Raw genomic sequence first — 17501 nt, forward strand, 5'->3', positions numbered from 1 at the left:
CAAGATTTGAGCTAAGAAAGGCCACATTTTTGTATCAAAAAAACCAATTGCCCATTTTTGTACTCACAATCGAAACGCGTTTATTTACGACCTCTCGCAGTGTAGTTTGTTTATAGCTCCACACTTGATGAGAAAATCGACTCTTGCTTCCGTACTTCCACGACCCGATGAAAGCCACCGTGGTCATTTCGCTCGTTGCTGTCGCGGCCAGTGAGCCGCTGCAAGCCCGACAAAGTCAGGCCCCCGCTTCTGGCAGTGCTGGCTTGACGAGTGGTGCTGCTGCCCCGCCGCAAAGCTCATTTCCGTTCTCTTTGGCCACGACAAATCCGACCGCAGTCCCGTTGGCGTCCATCGTCTCGAATGCCCCAAGCCAGGCGACCACCCCGCTTCCAACAACGTTTGCAGTGAGCAGCACGCGCCAGACTGATGATGTCATCGTTCACACTTGTCTGTAGGCAGGCGCAACACCGACAGCACTGAAGGGCGCTCCACCGTTACCGAATGGTAAGTAGAGGCGACTAATGACCATTATGCTCACCCTTCTTCTAGCTGCAGCGCTAGTGCCGTCTAACTATCCTGCCCTCGATGTCATCGTCCCGACAAACAGCCCAGAAGTGCAGCAGTGGATCCGGGAGGTGAACAGCTCTGGAATCACCATTCCCAACATCGCGCCAACTGTCGCGGGTGGATGCCCGGCCAACGCTCAGGCAGCAGCAGACACATCGCGGTAATGTTCACCTTCCCGCGTTGTCGCTTGCTCATATGATCTAGATGCTGGTGGACATGTGGGGGTTGTGTGGCCCCCTCCGATATCACTACATGCCCGCAACAGCTTTCCTGGGGTGCGTAGTGCTACTCTTAATCTTGCCGAAATCTCTCTCTTGGCTCAAGCTTATTTTTTTTACGTCACAGGGCTGACATACGACGACGGCCCGTCCCCCTACACCGAAAACCTGCTGCAATTCCTCGAGCAGAACAACCTCAAGTCGACATTCTTCTCGGTCGGCTCGCGCATAATTTCGTGGCCCCAAATCACGCAGTACCAGTACATGACCGGCCATCAAATCGCTGTTCACACGCAAGTTGCTCTAATCTTCAACGCGGGACGCGGTCTGATGCTTTTTTCTCTTTGCTCTGCAGCTGGTCGCACCCCTCGTTGACGACGCTTACTAATGAACAAATCATCGGCGAGCGTGAGTGATCGCGGTGGCGAAGAGGCTTGCTTTGACGTCGTCTTCAGTGGGCTGGTCGAAGAAGATCATCAAGGATACTTTAGGCGTTACGCCCACTCATTTCCGGCCTCCATTTGGTATGTGGCCGTTTTGAATGCCTGCAAATGCCGCTAACTCCGACCCCAGGCGACATCGAGTATTTTTGCTTCCGATGTTGGAAATACTTTGGTGCTAATTTCACATAGTAACCGTGTTCGTGCTATCGCCGCTGCGATGAACCTGCAGCCTGTCATCTGGACGCGGATCAGTCCGCTGGCAACTTTCGATACGGACGGTATGAGTGCTGCAACATGGCGGCACGACGGGGAGCTGAAACGATCCTCAGATTTCGACCTGCATTCTGGTGCATCGACGCCGTCCAAGGTGCTCCAGAATTGGGACTACATCAAGGGCAATGCTACGACGTTCAACTCAGGGTTCATTCTGCTGGAGCACGGTCGGTTTGGCTGGTTGGTGACCATGGGCGCTGCTGAGAAATCCTGGCAGATTTGTTCCAGCAATCGGTCGACATTGCGACGGGTCAGTGAGCGGGACAAGTTCGCTCCGCACGCACTAACGGAATTATCTAGGCTACATCCTGCCCGATGCGCGTAAGCACTACCTCCGTTCCCAGGAAAGCTATCCAACAGCATCTTTGCAGTCGTGCATCAACCCAAGTTCAACATCGCCCCCGTCATCACCTGCCTGAACAAGCCAATGGAGGTTGGTCGCACCGCGATTTCTGGGACCGCGCTGACGGCAGAAAACAGGACGCGTATATCGAGACGAACGACAACTCGACTAACCCGATTGCCTCCGGTCAGTTGTTGCTTTCAAATGAAGATGTGGTCTAATCGTCCCCACTTCCAGGCGGTGCTCCTGCGCTTTCCTCGGGTGCTCCAGGGTCAGCGCAAGCCACTAGTGGTGGTGGCGGCTCAGGCTCCAACACTGGGAATGCCGCCTTCGCTGTCGCGGCTCCGGTGACTGTGCTTTCTCTGACATTTGCACTGATTGCTGGGTTCATTTGTGCATAAAATGGGACCTTCAACAAATGCGTACTAGAAGTACACCTATCACCCACGGACACGTATTATTCTATATACCTCGGACCTTCACTTAGGAAGAAAAAAGAATTGAATATTTGTGCAAAGAAAGGTATATACGTCCAGATGGTCATAGATGCAAGTGTGGTATTAGTTGGGTTTCCCTTGCTTGCTGTGAACAAATCCTAGAGAGCGAGAAAAATTAGTAAGCGAGTGAGGCAGGTATAAGGTCGTTGAGCAGTTGGTATCTTGGATGATGATGCTGCGGAAACCTCATGCGGCAGTCTTGGTTTCCTCGTCGTGTCCATTTTCGTGGCCATTCGTGTCTGGGGAGAGCAGCAATTAGACCGAAAACAACGAGGGCAAGATATGTAGTGGCGTACCAGCAGCGTTGCCTTTGACGGCGACTTCATCCTCGACAGCCTTGGAAGAGTCGTCTGCAACGGGAGATTAATTCAGAGGCAAAGAACAAGATTAGAAAGAATATGACTGACCAGCGTGGACGTCGAGAGCTACTTGGGGTCCTGGGGTTTCGCCACCAGGAAGCATTGCAGCGGGTGTTGTGGGTTCAGCCGGGCCGGTTTCCTCCGCAGATTCCGGCGGAGGAGTGAGCTCCAGGTGAGAGATGGCTGTCTCGCCATGGACCAACTCAGGTCGAGAGTCGACGACAGGCACTGGCGGTAGATCAACGAGTGCATCGTTGGGGGCAGGGGTTTCATGGAGAGGCTCGATATGGCCAGCAGCTTGTTCTTCAGCCTCTTTTGCAACGCGCTGGGCCTCCTCTTTAGCCAGACGTTCCTGCTTCTCTTGCTCAATTCTGGCAAGTTCAGCGGCCTCTTCCGCCTCACGCTTTTCCTGTTCAATGCGCGCGAGTTCTTGTTCGTGTGCGATTCTGTCCGCCTCTTCTTTGGCCAACCGCTCTTGCTCGAGGCGGGCCAGTTCTTGCTCGTGTGCGATTCTGTCCGCTTCTTCTTTTGCGACACGCTCTGCCTCAATTCTAGCCAACTCTTGTTCATGGGCGAGCCTTTCGGCCTCCTCCGCTTCCCGCTTTTCTTGCTCGTGGGCAATCCTTTCGGCTTCCTCTCGCGCAAGGCGTTCTTCGAGTTCGCGCTTCTCTTGGGCGAGTCTTTCAGCCTCTTCTTTGGCAAGCCTTTCCTCCTCCTCTTTGGCCAGTCTTTCAGCTTCTTCCTTGGCGAGTCTTTCAGCCTCCAATCTCTCAGCTTCTTCCTTCGCCAATCGCTCCTCCTCCTCACGGGCGAGGCGTTCAGCCTCCAGTCGTTCGGCTTCTTCCTTTGCCAATCGCTTTTCCTCCTCACGAGCAAGTCTATCGGCTTCCTCCTTTGCAAGTCGTTCAGCCTCAAGTCGGTCAGCTTCTTCCTTTGCAAGCCTTTCCGCTTCTTCCTTAGCGAGTCGTTCAGCCTCCAGTCTATTGGCTTCCTCCTTTGCAAGTCGTTCAGCTTCGAGTCTTGCGGCTTCTTCTTTCGCCAATTGTTCTGCCTCCTCACGTGCAAGCCGGTCGGCTTCTTCCTTTGCGAGCCTTTCCGCTTCTTCCTTAGCGAGTCGTTCAGCCTCCAGTCTATTGGCTTCCTCCTTTGCAAGTCGTTCAGCTTCGAGTCTTGCAGCTTCTTCTTTGGCAAGCCGTTCTGCCTCGAGTCGCACTGCCTCCTCACGTGCAATTCTCTCTGCATCCTCCTTCGCAAGCCGTTCAGCCTCTTCCTTGGCCAATCGCTCCTCCGTTTCCCGCCTTTCCTGTTCCAGACGAGCCAGTTCCTGCTCATGCGCGACCCTCTCCGCCTCTTCTCTGGCCAAGCGTTTTTCAATTTCACGCTTTTCTTCTTCGAGCCGGGCAAGTTCTGCAAGCCGCTCCTCCGTCTCGCGCTTTTCTTGTTCCAGCCGCAGTTGTTCCTCATGCGCAAACCTCTCAGCTTCCTCTTTGGCCAGACGCGCTTCAGCCTCCCGCCGTTCCTGCTCGATACGCGCCAGCTCTTGTTCATGGGCGACCCGTTCAGCCTCTTCTCTGGCCAAACGTTCTTCAGTTTCCCGTTTTTCTTGTTCGATACGCGCGAGCTCCGCTTGCTTGTCGGCTTCTTCCTTGGCGAGTCGTTCTTCTTCAACTCGGAGCTGCTGTTCTTGTGCCAGACGCTCTTTTCCGAGAGCTTCAGCTTGACGAGCAGCCTCAGACTCGGCTTCGGCTTTCTGTTTCTCCTCTGCAAGTGCAGCATCATCGGTGGACGAGACCTCGGTGGCGACGGCGACGGCGGGGACTGTCGTTATCAAAATTAGGTGGTGGTGAATATGAGTGCCAGCTTGAATCTCACCATCGGCAATCTGCTCTTCAGCCTGAGCTTCAGTGGCGGGAGCGGCTTCGTTTGGCGGAATCACGGGTTCTTGATGGCATCAGTGATATGATCATTTTCGTTGACCGAGAACTTTTACCTTCGATAACGGCTGGTGCTTCGGCGGGAGTGGAATCCGAGGCCAGTGCTTCGGCTGATGAAGTGACAACTGCTTCAATTGAGGGTGCTGTTTGTGGCTCTTCAACGATAGGTTCTTCAGGCGCGGGAGCGGCTTCGTTTGGCTGAATCACGGGATCTTGATGATATCAGTGATCTAATCTTTTTTCGTTGACCGAGAACTTTTACCTTCGATAACGGCTGGTCCTTCGGCGGGAGTGGGTGCTGTTTGTGGCTCTTCAACGATAGGTTCTTCAGGCGCGGGAGCGGCTTCGTTTGGCTGAATCACGGGATCTTGATGATATCAGTGATCTAATCTTTTTTCGTTGACCGAGAACTTTTACCTTCGATAACGGCTGGTGCTTCGGCGGGAGTGGGATCCGAGGCCGGTGCTTCAGCGGATGGAGTGGCAGCTGCTTCAGTTGAGGGTTCTGCTTGCGCCTCTTCAACGATAGGTTCTGCCGCAGCAGGAGCGTCGGATTCGACAGGAGTAGAGTCTGCGGCCGGTGCTTCAGCGGATGGAATGAGAGCTGCTTCGGTTGCAGAAGGTACTGCTGGTTCCTCTTGAACGATTTCTGCCTTAGGTTCTATATGAAGTTGTAAATATTGGATTTTGTGCATTTTTTGATTTATTAGTCACCTTCAGTAATCGCAGGGGTGGCTTCTGCCACAGCGATAGCTGCAGCTGCAACAACTGGCGCGCTGGATAATACTTGAAGCATGTCAGAGAAAAGATATCATATACTTGTGTGAATACTGACCTGGTGGGGTCGGTTGCGCCACAACGACAGTCGCTGTAACGCTGCATCAGCAAACCGAATCTGAACAACATTCCGAAACTCACTAGCTGCAGCCTTTGGAGGTGGCGCGGGGGTGGTGCTTTTACTACCAGGTGTAACAGGACTGGGCTCCTCTTCCTCTTGCAGGATCTCGCCCATCTCCCCGACCTTGCCGCTGCCCGCCTTGGCGCTCTTCCGCTTGCTTGTGGAAGAAGAAACGGAGGTAGAGCTGAGGGAGGTGAAGAAGCTGAACCGTTTCTTCTTGGTGCTTTTTGTGTCTGAGGCAAAGGAGGGCTTCGGGCTCGTGGGCCGTGGCCGCGCTTCACTCTCGATCGTGACTGTGGGAGAGCGCGGTGCGGGGGCGGGCGGCGGGGGCGTGACGAAGCGCTGCTCAATGAGAAGCCATTGGACGGACTTGTCCGCAAAGTTGGTGGGGACGGATGACTTAATCTTACCGAGCACGAAGCTCGGCCAGGTTGCGGTGATGGGGTCGAGCAGCGCGTCAGTCCAGAAGTCGACGAAAGCCTCGTCTACTTGCACGACTTGGATTCGAGTTGCCTTTGAGCTGCCTTGCTTGACTTGGTCTTTCTCGGCGTCCTTGAACGCGGGAAGGTCCAGACTCCGTCCGCGGGATGTTGGCAGCGGAATAAGAGGAGGCGGGAGTTTGCGACGAACGTTGAGCGGAAGCTTTGGCATGGTGATCTCGACATCCTTGTTATCAAGGAGAGTCTGCGCAATTTTGGACGTTCGTTGGCCATTGTCGTCAGAGAAGAAACCTGATGTGGAGAATTGAGCCCAGTCGATAGCGAGAGGCTCGGCTGAAAGAGGGCTGGCGTTGCCCGTGGAGGTGCTCTCGGCAGAAGCTGCCTTGGAATGGGCGACAGCAGCGGCAGCAGCCGCTTTGTCTTTGTCGCCCATTGACATGCTTCGTCGCCGGCCAATCTTGTTGGCAGGAATAACGATCGAGAACGGAGCGGGTGATGGCGCTTTGGTTTCGGTGTCAGACGACATTGGGAGGAGCGAAAGGAAGCGGATCGTCTCATCCGCAAACAGACTGCTCAAGCCGGGATACGACTCTGATTCAGCGTCTGCAACGGAAACATGCTTCTTGAGAGAATCCCAGAAAGCGGCTTCCGCGCCATCAACCGAAGAAGTTGATTTGAGAGCATCTGCAATGAGCCGCAAGGAATGGTTCTTCGTTCCTTTAGGCGACCCGGCGACAATCTCCGTTTCGATCAAGACGTGTAGTGTTTCCAGCTTACGCGTCGAGAACCGGGGTGTTGGCAGGAAGGCGGCGTCCGTCGTTGGGGACGCGGTCTTGGTGTAGGGGTAATGCTTAACGAGCTCTGTGAGCCTCGTTGGCAGTCGCTGGTCGGTTGATTCATCCCTAGAGTACCAATGCTAAGCAACGACCAAACAACACGTAAACAGATAGACATGCCTGATTTTGGACAGGAAGAGGTGCTCGACGACGCGCCCCCATTTGTCCCATCGAGCGTAAAAGGAGTGGAAGTCATCGCCATCAACGATGCGTGGACCAGAAACGATCCAGTAGCCCAGCATGCGAGTGAGCTTACTTCCAGAGATTCCGTTGGCCTCTGAATGGGCCGCAAGACTGGAGAAGATGTCGAGCAATGCGGTCAAGAGATGGAGGTGGCTAGGAGGCAGCAATGGCACGAGCTTCTCTGTGAACGCCTTTGGTGGGTATTCCGATGCTTTTTCAGCATCGTGGAACGTCTCGTACCACCGCTCGTCTTTGCCGAAACACGAATTATCGAGTTGCAGATGACGAAGACCCCAGCGAAGCACTGCTGCGACGTCGTGAGGAGAGCGCGTTGAGTCAATCTGAGACTCGAATGCAGATACAGTAGATGAAGCAGACGGAGAGAGCGTGGTTATTGGGCTGTTGAGGGCTAAAGAGTGGATGAACAATGAGATGAGCTTTCGCTGAGTTGCAGGTGAAGCCGAATAGTAATGGGGAATCTAAGGCAGGGGGGCTCAATACTAGGGGAAAAAAGTGAATGAGCAAGAAAGCGCACCATGATACCCAGCGTCTCGAGTCCATGAGCAGTTATGGACTGCGAGCATGCCTTGACCAACAAAAAAGCCTCGAGCGGACTCAAGTTCCGCTCACCAATGACGGCCTCTGACATTAAAATCTGGGCATCGGGATCCGCCTCAAACACGGCTCCCAGTGCCCTCGAAGACTCCTCTTTGGGGGTAGGGAGGTTGAGCGAAAGTTGCCAGTCAAGGTCTTTCCTGTCCTTGAGGGACTTGTTCCTGGTGATTGCAGTCGCGGCGGGCTTGCTGGTGGATGTGCCATTAAACGAGGGTGTGGTGGGGGTGAGCACTGGCGGGATGGCCTCGAATTTTCCATCGAGTAGCGATGGGTCAGACGAAAGGCGCTGCCGGGGCTCTTTCTCCTCCTTCTTGGACCGCCCAAAAACCTTCGATAAAAAGGAAGGCATCCTCGAACGAGTTTAATATCGCTTCTGGGGTATACACGCAACTCACGGGTCAACGAAACTGTCAACGAGGCGACAAGGTCGTAAAGTTTGGGTCACGGCTCGTGTCACACTCTCCAAAGTCTCCACCTTTTTGGGGAGTCGAATTGCCGTTGGTGGTGTCTTTCCGCGCTGCGTACCAAATACTTACGTCTGAAATCAACAGTGGATTCAACGTGACTTGGTTTAACCAAGCATGCAACGACTCCATCGATGCCTCCCCCACATCCTTCGACCCACAAATACGCGTTCATATGCAACCAAACCTTCTTTGCTCTCGCACTCTCTGGACCAGAATAATCATCCCAATGACAAGGGAACATTCCAACTTGGCTTCGGAGTAGGTCAGACCACAGTCAACCGCAATGAGCGCGTTCCACAGTGGAAGGAACTGTCTACAGCCGGCAAAGGTAAACAAGCGTTCACCTATGTGCCTCCGTTAAGCCATTGCAGTCAACCGAACTGCTGCAAGAACTAGCAATCTCGGTGTCATCGTACTTGGCGCCGGTCTCACAGCAATTCTGCTGTACTCGTTGGGATCCGACCTTTTCTCGCCCAATTCGCCCTCTGTTCTCTACGAGGACGCGTGTAAACGAATTTTAGCCTCATCCAAGGTGAGCCGCTCTATTCATACGCTCGTTCTTTATTTTTGACCTTGCTCTAGCTAGCTCGTTTCCTCGATGGAACCCCGCGTTTTCATCTAGACCCACCAGCAGTTGCCCGACCCAGACATCGCAATCGACACGTCTCTTCAACCCTGAGAGTGGACGCGTCAGGACGAGAACATCTATTCCTCAATTTCTACCTCCAAAGTCACCCCCAATCACCCTCTTTCCTCGAGTCTACGCAGACCTGGACTCAAGACAAGTTCCATCTGTTAACTGAACTGTCCTGGGATGAGGTACTTGATCGGAGTAGGCAATCCGCTTTGGCTGCATGGAATAGAGCCAAGGCTGCCGCAAGATATCTGAGTGGGACGCCATCGCCACCCCCACCTGATGCTGGACCCACCGACACCAAAAAGGAAGCAGCGCCGACACCGGTGCGGAGCGGATTTATGGACCTATTCTCTTCATTACGGAGACCGAGAGGCACAGTTACGGAAGCAAAGGCACAGATTGAAGCCCACGGTCAGTTCAATGAGGGGGAGGTTCATGTTGCCTTTGTCAGAGTAAGTGTTTTAGTCTGTTCAGATTCCGTTTATTCATTTACCAGAACATGAATGGGGACTTTGTACTGCGGTATATCATTGTGGAATTGCCCAACTCAAAAAGCAAGGACGCCGTTCGGGTATTTGTTGAGAGGGCACCTGGCGTTCGCGACACGGAACCCGTTCTGCAATGGTCACCCTCGCAGCATTAAATTTTATCTTTCAGCTTGTATTATTAGTACATTGTAAGTCCATGCGCGTATCGTAATGCACTCTACTCTCCAAACAACTTCTGGACCCTCTTCAGCACTGAGTCCTTAGAGGGGTCGTAGGGGTGGTCTTTGCTGGGGATTTCGAGTAAGGCAGGGAAGGCTTGCTGATATCGGTCAACGGTGGGACGGATTTTCTCGGCGATCTGCGACAATATGAGCCAAACCACAATGAAGCCCTCAGCTCACATGCTGGTTGATGAGCAGAATGGCGATGTCGGTGCGCTCAGTGAACTCCTGGAAAGCGGCCTCTATCGTAGACACTTGGGTTTCTGTAGAGACATGAGCCAGAGTCTCCCTGATAAATATTTCCTCCATACTAGTATCCACTACCAAAAAGTTCTTCTTCTGATTCTCGTTAATATGGCCGATGCCGGCGAGAAGGAGGCCAGTTATTGAGTCCTGCATCGTGAGCTGTTGAGTTGGACAGTATGATTATGCTGCACACCTCATCGCCAATGACTGCAAGTAGATTGCGATTCTTGAACGACGTAGCCGTCGCCATTAAAGCCGCGTTGTCACAGACCGTGACCGAGAAATGGACATCTTCAATCGGCCTCCAAGCATCTCAGACGATGCTCTTCAATATGCACTCTACCTAACGCATGAGCAATCCAACAAGGCTGCTGTGGCTTCCCTCGCTGCTTGTGTCTCCGACTATGTTGACCAACTCCTACCCAACTTTCTCTGGCATCGAGATGCATTCGAGCTCAAGGTCGTCCCGCGCGATGACGAGCCTCAAGATTACTATTTAGAAGGGACAATGCGTGTTGGCGACTGCGTAGATGACGAATGGTGCACAGTCTGGCTGCTGAAGCAGATCAGTGCGAAATGGGATGTAGCAATCAGGTTCGTTCGTTCATGTTTCTGGAGTCCGAAGCAGCTGAGATGAACTAGCGTGATTGATTCAGATGGAGAGTTTCTTCTCATAGAAGCTGCAGACGCGCTACCAGACTGGGTCACTCCTTCTAACGCGACGAACAGGGTGAGTATGACTGTCCACTTCGACGCGCAACTCAAGCATTCATGTAGGTTTGGATCTACCAATCTAACCTGCATCTCATTCCGCTTTCCCATATCTCTCCTCCCTCGACCAAACGCCAACGTAGGAAACTCCCCGGGAAGTCAGACAGTGACGACGAAGGAGCTAATGAGGACGATGAAGACTTCATCTCGGTGGCAGATGCTCTACTCGTGATCAGAAGTGACTCTAGCAACACACTCGCCTCTTCCGATGTGCAAAGCGCGCTTCTCAAGAGAATAAGCGGGTGAGTCACTCATCAAACAAAAGCGACAAACGCGGTCCTGATGTTCGAGTGCAGATACCCTGCCGCGCTCAAAAACCATACTCATGCTACCAAAGTTTACGTTCCCACTGACATTGCTCGAGCTCTTACGATTGATCCAACCCTCATTCAAAAACCAATCGAGACCTTCTACACCCGCGATGCCATCCAACTTCGAGTCAGTCCCATTTTTTTGCTTAAAGATCATTTTCGTTGTAATCAATATCTTAGGCAGCTCACCGGATGTCTCGCTTTCCACCGGAGCCTGAAGTTCTGGCTGTTGTCAAGTTGACACGCACGGCTTACGCCCAACTGGTGGGCCAGAAATTCTTTCCCCCCAAAGTGTTTGGCCAGTGGAAAGAAAGGGAAGGTTCAGCTGAGTTGCGATGGCGCGATGTCGGAATGAAGATAGTATGTGACTCCCCAGAAGAAGATGGTCCGTCTTACATTTTTCTAGGCTGTTGGATTCGAAATGCTTTTTCAAGAGAGCAAAGCCCGAGTTAACCCTGCAACTCTGGCCTCAGATAACTCACAAGAATCTGTCATTTTGCCGTTGCCCCCTCTCATTACCAACTCACTTGACTCCAGATTGACGCCAGATTAGAAGCGTTGCGGAGGAATCCACAATATCTCTCTTACCTTCAAAATTTAGTGGCTGCTAACTACTTCCGTGGGGAGTTGGAAGGGTCTCAGTTATGGAAGAAACTCGAAGAGAATGCGGCTGCAGTGTTCCTGAAAACATTCCGCGAGGAGTAAGTGGATTCTCCATTGTTTCGTCTGTGAAGTAAACCGTGTGTTACAGCGATTCTTCTCGTCCTTCATTCGCTGTCCGCGTTACCGAAGCTATCTCACGGGCAACTGCTCCCATCCCAACAACACTTCAGGTGGACGAAGACAGCGACGACTGGTTGAATATCGATGCAAATGACTTCGAAAATATGCTGGAAAGGACAATGGGTACCAATTCGAGCAACGCCATGGATGTCGATCCAGAGGATCAACTAGCTTCAGATCAAGCTTCCAGGTTAAAGAATCTTGCAAACAAAGTGGAAGCCTTCGTTGATGGCAAGGGAGATCTAAATGGCGCGTTATTTGACGAGTAAGGTTTGAATTACTCCGTTGATTCAAAATTAATATGTTGCAGCGAAGAAAAGACGGATGACGAGGAAGAGCTGAGTGATGGGATGGGGTCAGATTCTGAAAGTAGCGCTGACGAAGGAGACCCCGCACAACGCCAGGCAGCAATGGACCGACTGGTACCTGGCCTACAACCATCAGAATATGGCCAGATGCCGGCTTCGTTCCACAAAAATTCACAAAAGGTTGCCCGACCTGCAGACCCGCCTGTTGAAGAAGAAGAACCGGCAAGCAAACCCGCACCAAAAGAGCCCTTTACAAAGCCTCTCCGTGACCCCATAATCCCTCGCGACAAATACGATGGTGTCGATTCAGATGATGAAACTGATTCTGACGACGATGTAGACTCTGAGTTGGAAGAGGACCAGCCTCAGGTCGTTGGGGATATTGAGATCGACATGGGAGAAGAAGAAGACGAGTTTTTGGAATTTTCTCGGCAAGCTCTGGGCATAAGTGACGACCAATGGGGTGATATTCTTAGAGACCGCAAGAGTCGTGGAGGTAGGCATTTCTTTTCATAGATTTTTTTATGCGGTATGAAACATGTTGAACAGCATTCATACCTGCGGGCATGGCCGTCCCGACTAAAACCTCGAATTCTCACAAATCCACTGCAACCGCAACATCAACGGCTCCGCAAAATCGTCCCCCAGAACCGGGGCCGCGACCTAATGTCAATCCGAATTTGGATTCCTTTGAGGCAGTCATGAAAGCGATGGATCAAGAGCTTTCTCGTTCGCGCACAAGCAAAAGCAAACCGGCGTCAGGTGACAAGGGGAAAGGCCGAGCTGCTACTGTAGAGGAAGCTGAGGATGAAGACGAGGATATTGACCTGGCAATGGACAGAGAACTGCGGGCGGCGTTGGAGGGAGGTCAAGGAAGTGATGACGAAGGGGAAGAGCCGATGGACTATAATCTGATCAAAAACTTTTTGGAAAGCTTCAAAAGCCAAGCGGGTCTTGCTGGGCCGGTTAGTACGCTCGCTGGACGTCTGGATCCTGGCTGGCAGCTTCCTCGAGACGGTTAGATAAAAAGTAGTGTAGGCCTGTCACGAGGGCGCGTCATATTATGTCATCGACTTGACCATGATCCATGCTGTTCTCATCTGTAAGACCCCGTTTCTCGAGCTCGGAGGTGTTGTTGTTGAGGGCCCTACAGTCAACACATCTGGCGTGGCACGGCTCAGCAAGTTCTACACTCCGCTGCATCAGTCAGCGCAAACGCTGATACCGAAGATATTCTCTCTTGTCTGTTCAAGACCGGCCAGTTTATGCAACTTTCTTGATGCCCCAGAGCTAGAGGCATTTCTGGGACCGAAAGGTGACGAGGATGAGCGGTGGAGAATAGTCTATCGCAGCTACGCGACGCTCTATTTCGTATTCGTCGTCGACGGAGCTGAGAGTGAGCTGGGTATTCTTGATCTCATTCAAGTCTGGTTTATTCCACTCAATTCTTCATCCAAAGTCGTCTCATCCAGTCCTGCAGGTTTTTGTGGAATCATTAGACCGCGCTTTCGAGAACGTGTGCGAGTTGGATCTTGTCTTCCAGTTTGATGAGGTCTGATTTCATTGCTTTCTGACGAATGCAGCTAACTTAAAAAACGGCAGGTGCACCATGTCTTAGCTGAGCTAATACAAGGAGGACTTGTACTCGAGACGAATGTAGATGAAATAGGCAACTCTGGTGCGTCATAATGACCATTCCTCGATAACTTAGTCTCAACCAGCATAACAGTGCAACTTGCGTCTAAATTGCGCAAGGAATCATTTACCGCAGCAAACCCGCTGTCATTAGGGACAGGTGTTGGAGGAGCAGGATCGCGTGGTAGTAACCTCAAGTCGCCGTTGGGTTGGTTGACGGGCAAGATAACGGGAGGCAGAGCAATGTAAACTTGAATGCCATTCACGAGGCAGGTGGAGCTTGTAGTGTGCCTGTGGTCTCATATCACTTTGTGAACAGAAACACTAACTGGCCCCACATACGTTTTCGTTTCTTCTTTCCGGCACCCGGTAATGATTTTTGAGGAGGATCTGCTGTGGTGGGAGTGGGATTTGACGGCGCCTTGGTTGTTGGTGGAGGGGCCGGATTTGCATTTGTCTGTGCTGTAGCAGGAGGGTCTGGAGCATGTTCAGCACTGGCAGCTTCCAACACGTTGGCAGAGAATGAAATCTTGGAGTGCAAAGCCGTCGCTCGCATAGCATTCATGAGGAGCATGCCATTCTGATGTCTGGAAAGACAAAAGTCAAGTTTGCCGCCGAAAAGTTTCGACAAGACGAACCGTTGAGGAGCCTTTGGCTTACTACTTCCCTCAGTCGGAGGTGCATTCGAGTCGCCGCGATTTTCTGATTGAGATGTATCTTCTTTCTTTTTGGAGTCTTCTGACTCAACTATCGGCCAAACGAAACCCGTTCTTGGGAGATAGTCGGGTCTGTGGCTTCGAAGGATGTCAAGAGACGATTGTAGCGAGCAGAGCGAGGTCAGCTGATGATTTCAATACGTCAAGTAGTGAGAGGCAGCAGCAACGCACAAGACGATTGGACAACACTGTGTACACGTCTGGAGACTGGTATATTCTGTTGTTCATGATGAAGTAGGCTGCTAGTGGGCGAACTAGGCGCACATTTGTGTCAAAGCATGTAAACAGAAAGCGAAGGGATTACCTTGATCGGGCGAGAGTCGTTCACGTTTGTGAATAATGAAGAGGGACGGAGGCTCGGAATGAACAACAGCAAACTCGACACCGGTGAATCGCTTTAGCTCTTCTGCCTCGTTGACGATTGCAGTCCCAGTATGGATGGTTTGCATGCGGAGCACTTGATTATTACTCTGTTTGTCGTAGAACATCGACGTGGTGAAATATTCAAACACGTTCTCCGTAGTCAACGGTCCATTCGCCTGCGGAGAAAGAAAATAAAGTCTGGTTGCCCAGCCCGACAAGTGCCACACTAACCTGGATCCATTCGTGCCAGATAAAGAATCTATGACTGTAGTCGTCGGTGGGTGCGAGAGAGTCCATAGTCACAGTGACAACGTGATCGTGATGACACAGAGAAGATAAGAATTAAACTAAGTACATTTGTGGGACATGAAAGGACATTAAGAGTTTTCCCTAGGGATAACAGAGGAAATTTCACATCGAGGACACGTTCGTCGCTGGGCCATGGAATTTCTCCAGAGCGGTACGATACGTGCCTCATCGAGTGACGCAGGAAGTGACACAGAACAGGGCCGCAGTGTGTATTTGCGGTGAGCCCAAGAGCTGCGGAGGCGGTAGAAGCTGTTATGTAAGCGTTAGGCGCTTAATAAGCTGAGCAAGACCAAGCTCACAATTCAAAGATGTCTAAGTGCAATCGCAATCAACTGCGTGTCCCACGAGCCCTTTCCCGCATCGGTCACACCATCGACGCGGACCTTGTTCTACTCCGATAGACTGCTTGGACCCAATGGAATGATGGGAAGAGCAGACGGAGCCTTCACGTTGCTGAGACTCATCGCGATGGATGCTGACTAAATGACGGCCCAAATCGTGCTTCCGACTGAAAGAGCGACCACAGGAGCGATGTGAACACACGTAAGGCTTGGTGCGGTTGGGATCGTGTGTAGCCATATGAGTTTTGAGGTTATAGGCGCGTGCAAATGCTAAGAGCGATTAGACGGTGTAAAGACGCCAAAAAGACTAACCTCGAGGGCATGACGGGCACTTGAATTTCCGACGAGTGTCATCAACCTTGTAATCTTCTTCCTCTGGAACATGGGCCATCTGTCCGGCAGGGATTGTGGGGAGCTGGGTTGATATGTGAGATGGAGAAACGGTTGGACCGGGACCGTTGAAATCTAGTTGGCCGTAGATGTCGACCGGGATAGATGGTCGGCGAGTGGAAGGACCGTAATCTGAGAAGGTAGCCCTAGGATTGTAGGCTTTTGAGTAAATTTTTGTGCTGCGGGTGTCACCCGCCGTAGTTGGTGCAAAGGAAATGCGGGAGTTTGTTGTTGCTGCGGCATCATTGGCTACTGCGTATTCTGATACGGCGTCTACTCGGATTCTCTGGAAATCCATCTCGAGGTCAAGAGGGAAGGAATAGTTGGATGGGGGCTGCGGAGAATGGGGGTAGTTATAGAAACTTTCGCTGTAGGAAGACAACGAGTCGTAGGCTGACTCGGACGAAGCCGTGATATTTGAGGGTGGCCCCCTCGTGGGCGTGTCCGACCGAAACAGCGAGTATGCATCGTGTTGACCGATTGCAAGCAGTTCTAGTTGCTCATCGTCGAACCCAGCAAGGTTGCTATCCAATTCTAATTCGAACAGATCTGGATGAGGAGCCAGGATGTCGTTCGGACTTTGAAACGACACAAAGTCGAGGCTCTTGTTGAAGTCTTCATCGAAAACAGTGCCGGGCCCAAACTGCGTGGCGGACATGGTGAAAGAAAGGGAGAGAGTTGAGTACAGCCTTGAGTGATCGCTACGCCATCAACTGTCCGATCATTGATTGCTTCTTCTTCTTCTTTCTGCCTTGACGATCTGCTCAAAACTAGGCTACAGTGCTTGCACATTCAGCAATGGCTCTCTAAACTCGCTGAATCACTTTGGATTATCCTTATAATACGAATGGCCCAACATCTCGTTCTGTGACTCTTCATCTCAGTTTGAGTTCGAGCGAGGCTCGCTTTTGACTCGCACTCGATGCAGAAGCCGCTCGCTGCTATCAAGCCTCATTACGCGTAAGGACGATATTCCGGTCAATTGGCCGGTCAAGGTGCGCCGCCTTTGGTGGAATATCTGGCCATTTACTTGCAAGCAATTGGATTTCCTCCACCTACATAACGCTCACTGACAACGCAGCGATCAGCACGCAGGCAGAGCGACGTTTGTTTTACGACTGGTTTTTTGAATTCCTCGTTTCATCTCATCAATGACCACGAGATTCCGACTACTTCCTGGGCAACTCCCGCCTGCTTCCAATGCTGGCATTTCGTGGAGAGTTGCTACATCAATCATCCAGTTGTAAGTAGATTTGACAGCCTCACTCAGACCTTCGCCGCAAGGCGGTCCAAGTTGTCTCCCGTCGATGCCCGTCAGTAACAGAGCGACGGTCTCGCTACCCCGTCTTACGAAAAGACCAGGAGTATAAAGGGCACTCCTGCACTCGACTCACTCTATCCTCCACCAGCATGTTCAAAGCCGCTCTCCTCAGCCTTTTCGCCGGTCTTGCCATCGCATCGCCCAGCGCCGTCCATGCCCGCGATGCTCTTCCGGTCCTTCATAACGGACAGAACATCACTTGGGACTACAAAGACGTATTTTTGGATGAGACCAGCCGCTTTGGCATGGGTCTACTTCGAAGCAACGCGGCGCTGCCCCCTACAGTCGTTGCTGATGGGTTGGTCTGACATACAAAGCCTATCTCGGACTAAATCATTTGCAGGTGGGAAGGTCCTGTTGTCCTCAATATCCTTGATCAGGATGTAATTCCGGCGACCTATGTCTTGCAGTACCCCTTCTTCCAGAATGGATCGACCTATAGTGAGTATTTGCCTCTACTAGCACTCCTTCTGACTAGTACACAGCCGCCCAACTCTTCGAATACAATGCCAATACTTTAGCGGTCACCGTACCCCAAGTCCGAAGCACCACGTTTGTGTGGGTTAACCAGCCCGGCCAGAATATCTGA

At 51.9% G+C, this 17501-nt stretch overlaps 8 protein-coding genes across 8 annotated transcripts; 5 read left to right on the forward strand and 3 right to left on the reverse strand.

The window, feature by feature from the left end:
- Window positions 1-167: 167 nt before the first annotated feature.
- On the forward strand, window positions 168-2245 carry MIND_00452000 (Chitin deacetylase; the record flags this gene model as incomplete). The annotated part of the gene is made up of 14 exons (XM_037361334.1): window positions 168-404; window positions 456-504; window positions 550-727; window positions 772-846; window positions 913-1193; window positions 1241-1309; window positions 1359-1368; window positions 1418-1506; window positions 1558-1668; window positions 1719-1751; window positions 1802-1822; window positions 1873-1934; window positions 1982-2030; window positions 2082-2245. The coding sequence occupies 14 exons, from the start codon at window positions 168-170 to the stop codon at window positions 2243-2245; spliced, it is 1428 nt and encodes a 475-aa protein (XP_037221626.1).
- A 282-nt stretch (window positions 2246-2527) lies between these two features.
- MIND_00452100 (DUF1708 domain-containing protein) lies at window positions 2528-8029 on the reverse strand (the record flags this gene model as incomplete). The annotated part of the gene is made up of 12 exons (XM_037361335.1): window positions 7526-8029; window positions 6916-7469; window positions 5552-6873; window positions 5469-5501; window positions 5348-5419; window positions 5052-5294; window positions 4897-5001; window positions 4691-4846; window positions 4573-4641; window positions 2749-4518; window positions 2638-2691; window positions 2528-2580 (listed from the first exon to the last, which is right to left on the reverse strand). Exons 1-12 carry the CDS (start codon window positions 7952-7954, stop codon window positions 2528-2530), a joined length of 4860 nt encoding a protein of 1619 aa, XP_037221627.1. The 5' UTR covers window positions 7955-8029.
- A 157-nt stretch (window positions 8030-8186) lies between these two features.
- Window positions 8187-9352, forward strand: MIND_00452200 (uncharacterized protein; the record flags this gene model as incomplete). The annotated part of the gene is made up of 4 exons (XM_037361336.1): window positions 8187-8400; window positions 8444-8604; window positions 8655-9161; window positions 9206-9352. The coding sequence occupies 4 exons, from the start codon at window positions 8187-8189 to the stop codon at window positions 9350-9352; spliced, it is 1029 nt and encodes a 342-aa protein (XP_037221628.1).
- A 595-nt stretch (window positions 9353-9947) lies between these two features.
- On the forward strand, window positions 9948-12859 carry MIND_00452400 (uncharacterized protein; the record flags this gene model as incomplete). The annotated part of the gene is made up of 10 exons (XM_037361337.1): window positions 9948-10258; window positions 10307-10394; window positions 10442-10677; window positions 10732-10873; window positions 10927-11106; window positions 11153-11236; window positions 11284-11447; window positions 11498-11794; window positions 11840-12333; window positions 12387-12859. The coding sequence occupies 10 exons, from the start codon at window positions 9948-9950 to the stop codon at window positions 12857-12859; spliced, it is 2469 nt and encodes an 822-aa protein (XP_037221629.1).
- A 58-nt stretch (window positions 12860-12917) lies between these two features.
- MIND_00452500 (Clat-adaptor-s domain-containing protein) lies at window positions 12918-13721 on the forward strand (the record flags this gene model as incomplete). Its single annotated transcript, XM_037361338.1, has 4 exons — window positions 12918-13262; window positions 13318-13389; window positions 13440-13515; window positions 13567-13721. The coding sequence occupies 4 exons, from the start codon at window positions 12918-12920 to the stop codon at window positions 13719-13721; spliced, it is 648 nt and encodes a 215-aa protein (XP_037221630.1).
- Window positions 13722-13734: 13 nt separating this feature from the next.
- On the reverse strand, window positions 13735-14848 carry MIND_00452600 (MED6-domain-containing protein; the record flags this gene model as incomplete). The annotated part of the gene is made up of 6 exons (XM_037361339.1): window positions 13735-13763; window positions 13815-14059; window positions 14111-14313; window positions 14360-14442; window positions 14493-14727; window positions 14783-14848. The coding sequence occupies 6 exons, from the start codon at window positions 14846-14848 to the stop codon at window positions 13735-13737; spliced, it is 861 nt and encodes a 286-aa protein (XP_037221631.1).
- Window positions 14849-14928: 80 nt separating this feature from the next.
- On the reverse strand, window positions 14929-16249 carry MIND_00452700 (MED6-domain-containing protein; the record flags this gene model as incomplete). Its single annotated transcript, XM_037361340.1, has 4 exons — window positions 14929-15109; window positions 15160-15172; window positions 15244-15471; window positions 15514-16249. The coding sequence occupies 4 exons, from the start codon at window positions 16247-16249 to the stop codon at window positions 14929-14931; spliced, it is 1158 nt and encodes a 385-aa protein (XP_037221632.1).
- A 752-nt stretch (window positions 16250-17001) lies between these two features.
- Window positions 17002-17501, forward strand: MIND_00452800 (uncharacterized protein; the record flags this gene model as incomplete). Its single annotated transcript, XM_037361341.1, has 3 exons — window positions 17002-17210; window positions 17256-17353; window positions 17398-17501. 3 exons carry the CDS (start codon window positions 17002-17004, stop codon window positions 17499-17501), a joined length of 411 nt encoding a protein of 136 aa, XP_037221633.1.

This window comes from Mycena indigotica, assembly GCF_014461135.1.
Source record: "Mycena indigotica strain 171206Taipei chromosome Unknown Mind.scaff0004, whole genome shotgun sequence".
NCBI classification, from domain to species: domain Eukaryota; kingdom Fungi; phylum Basidiomycota; class Agaricomycetes; order Agaricales; family Mycenaceae; genus Mycena; species Mycena indigotica.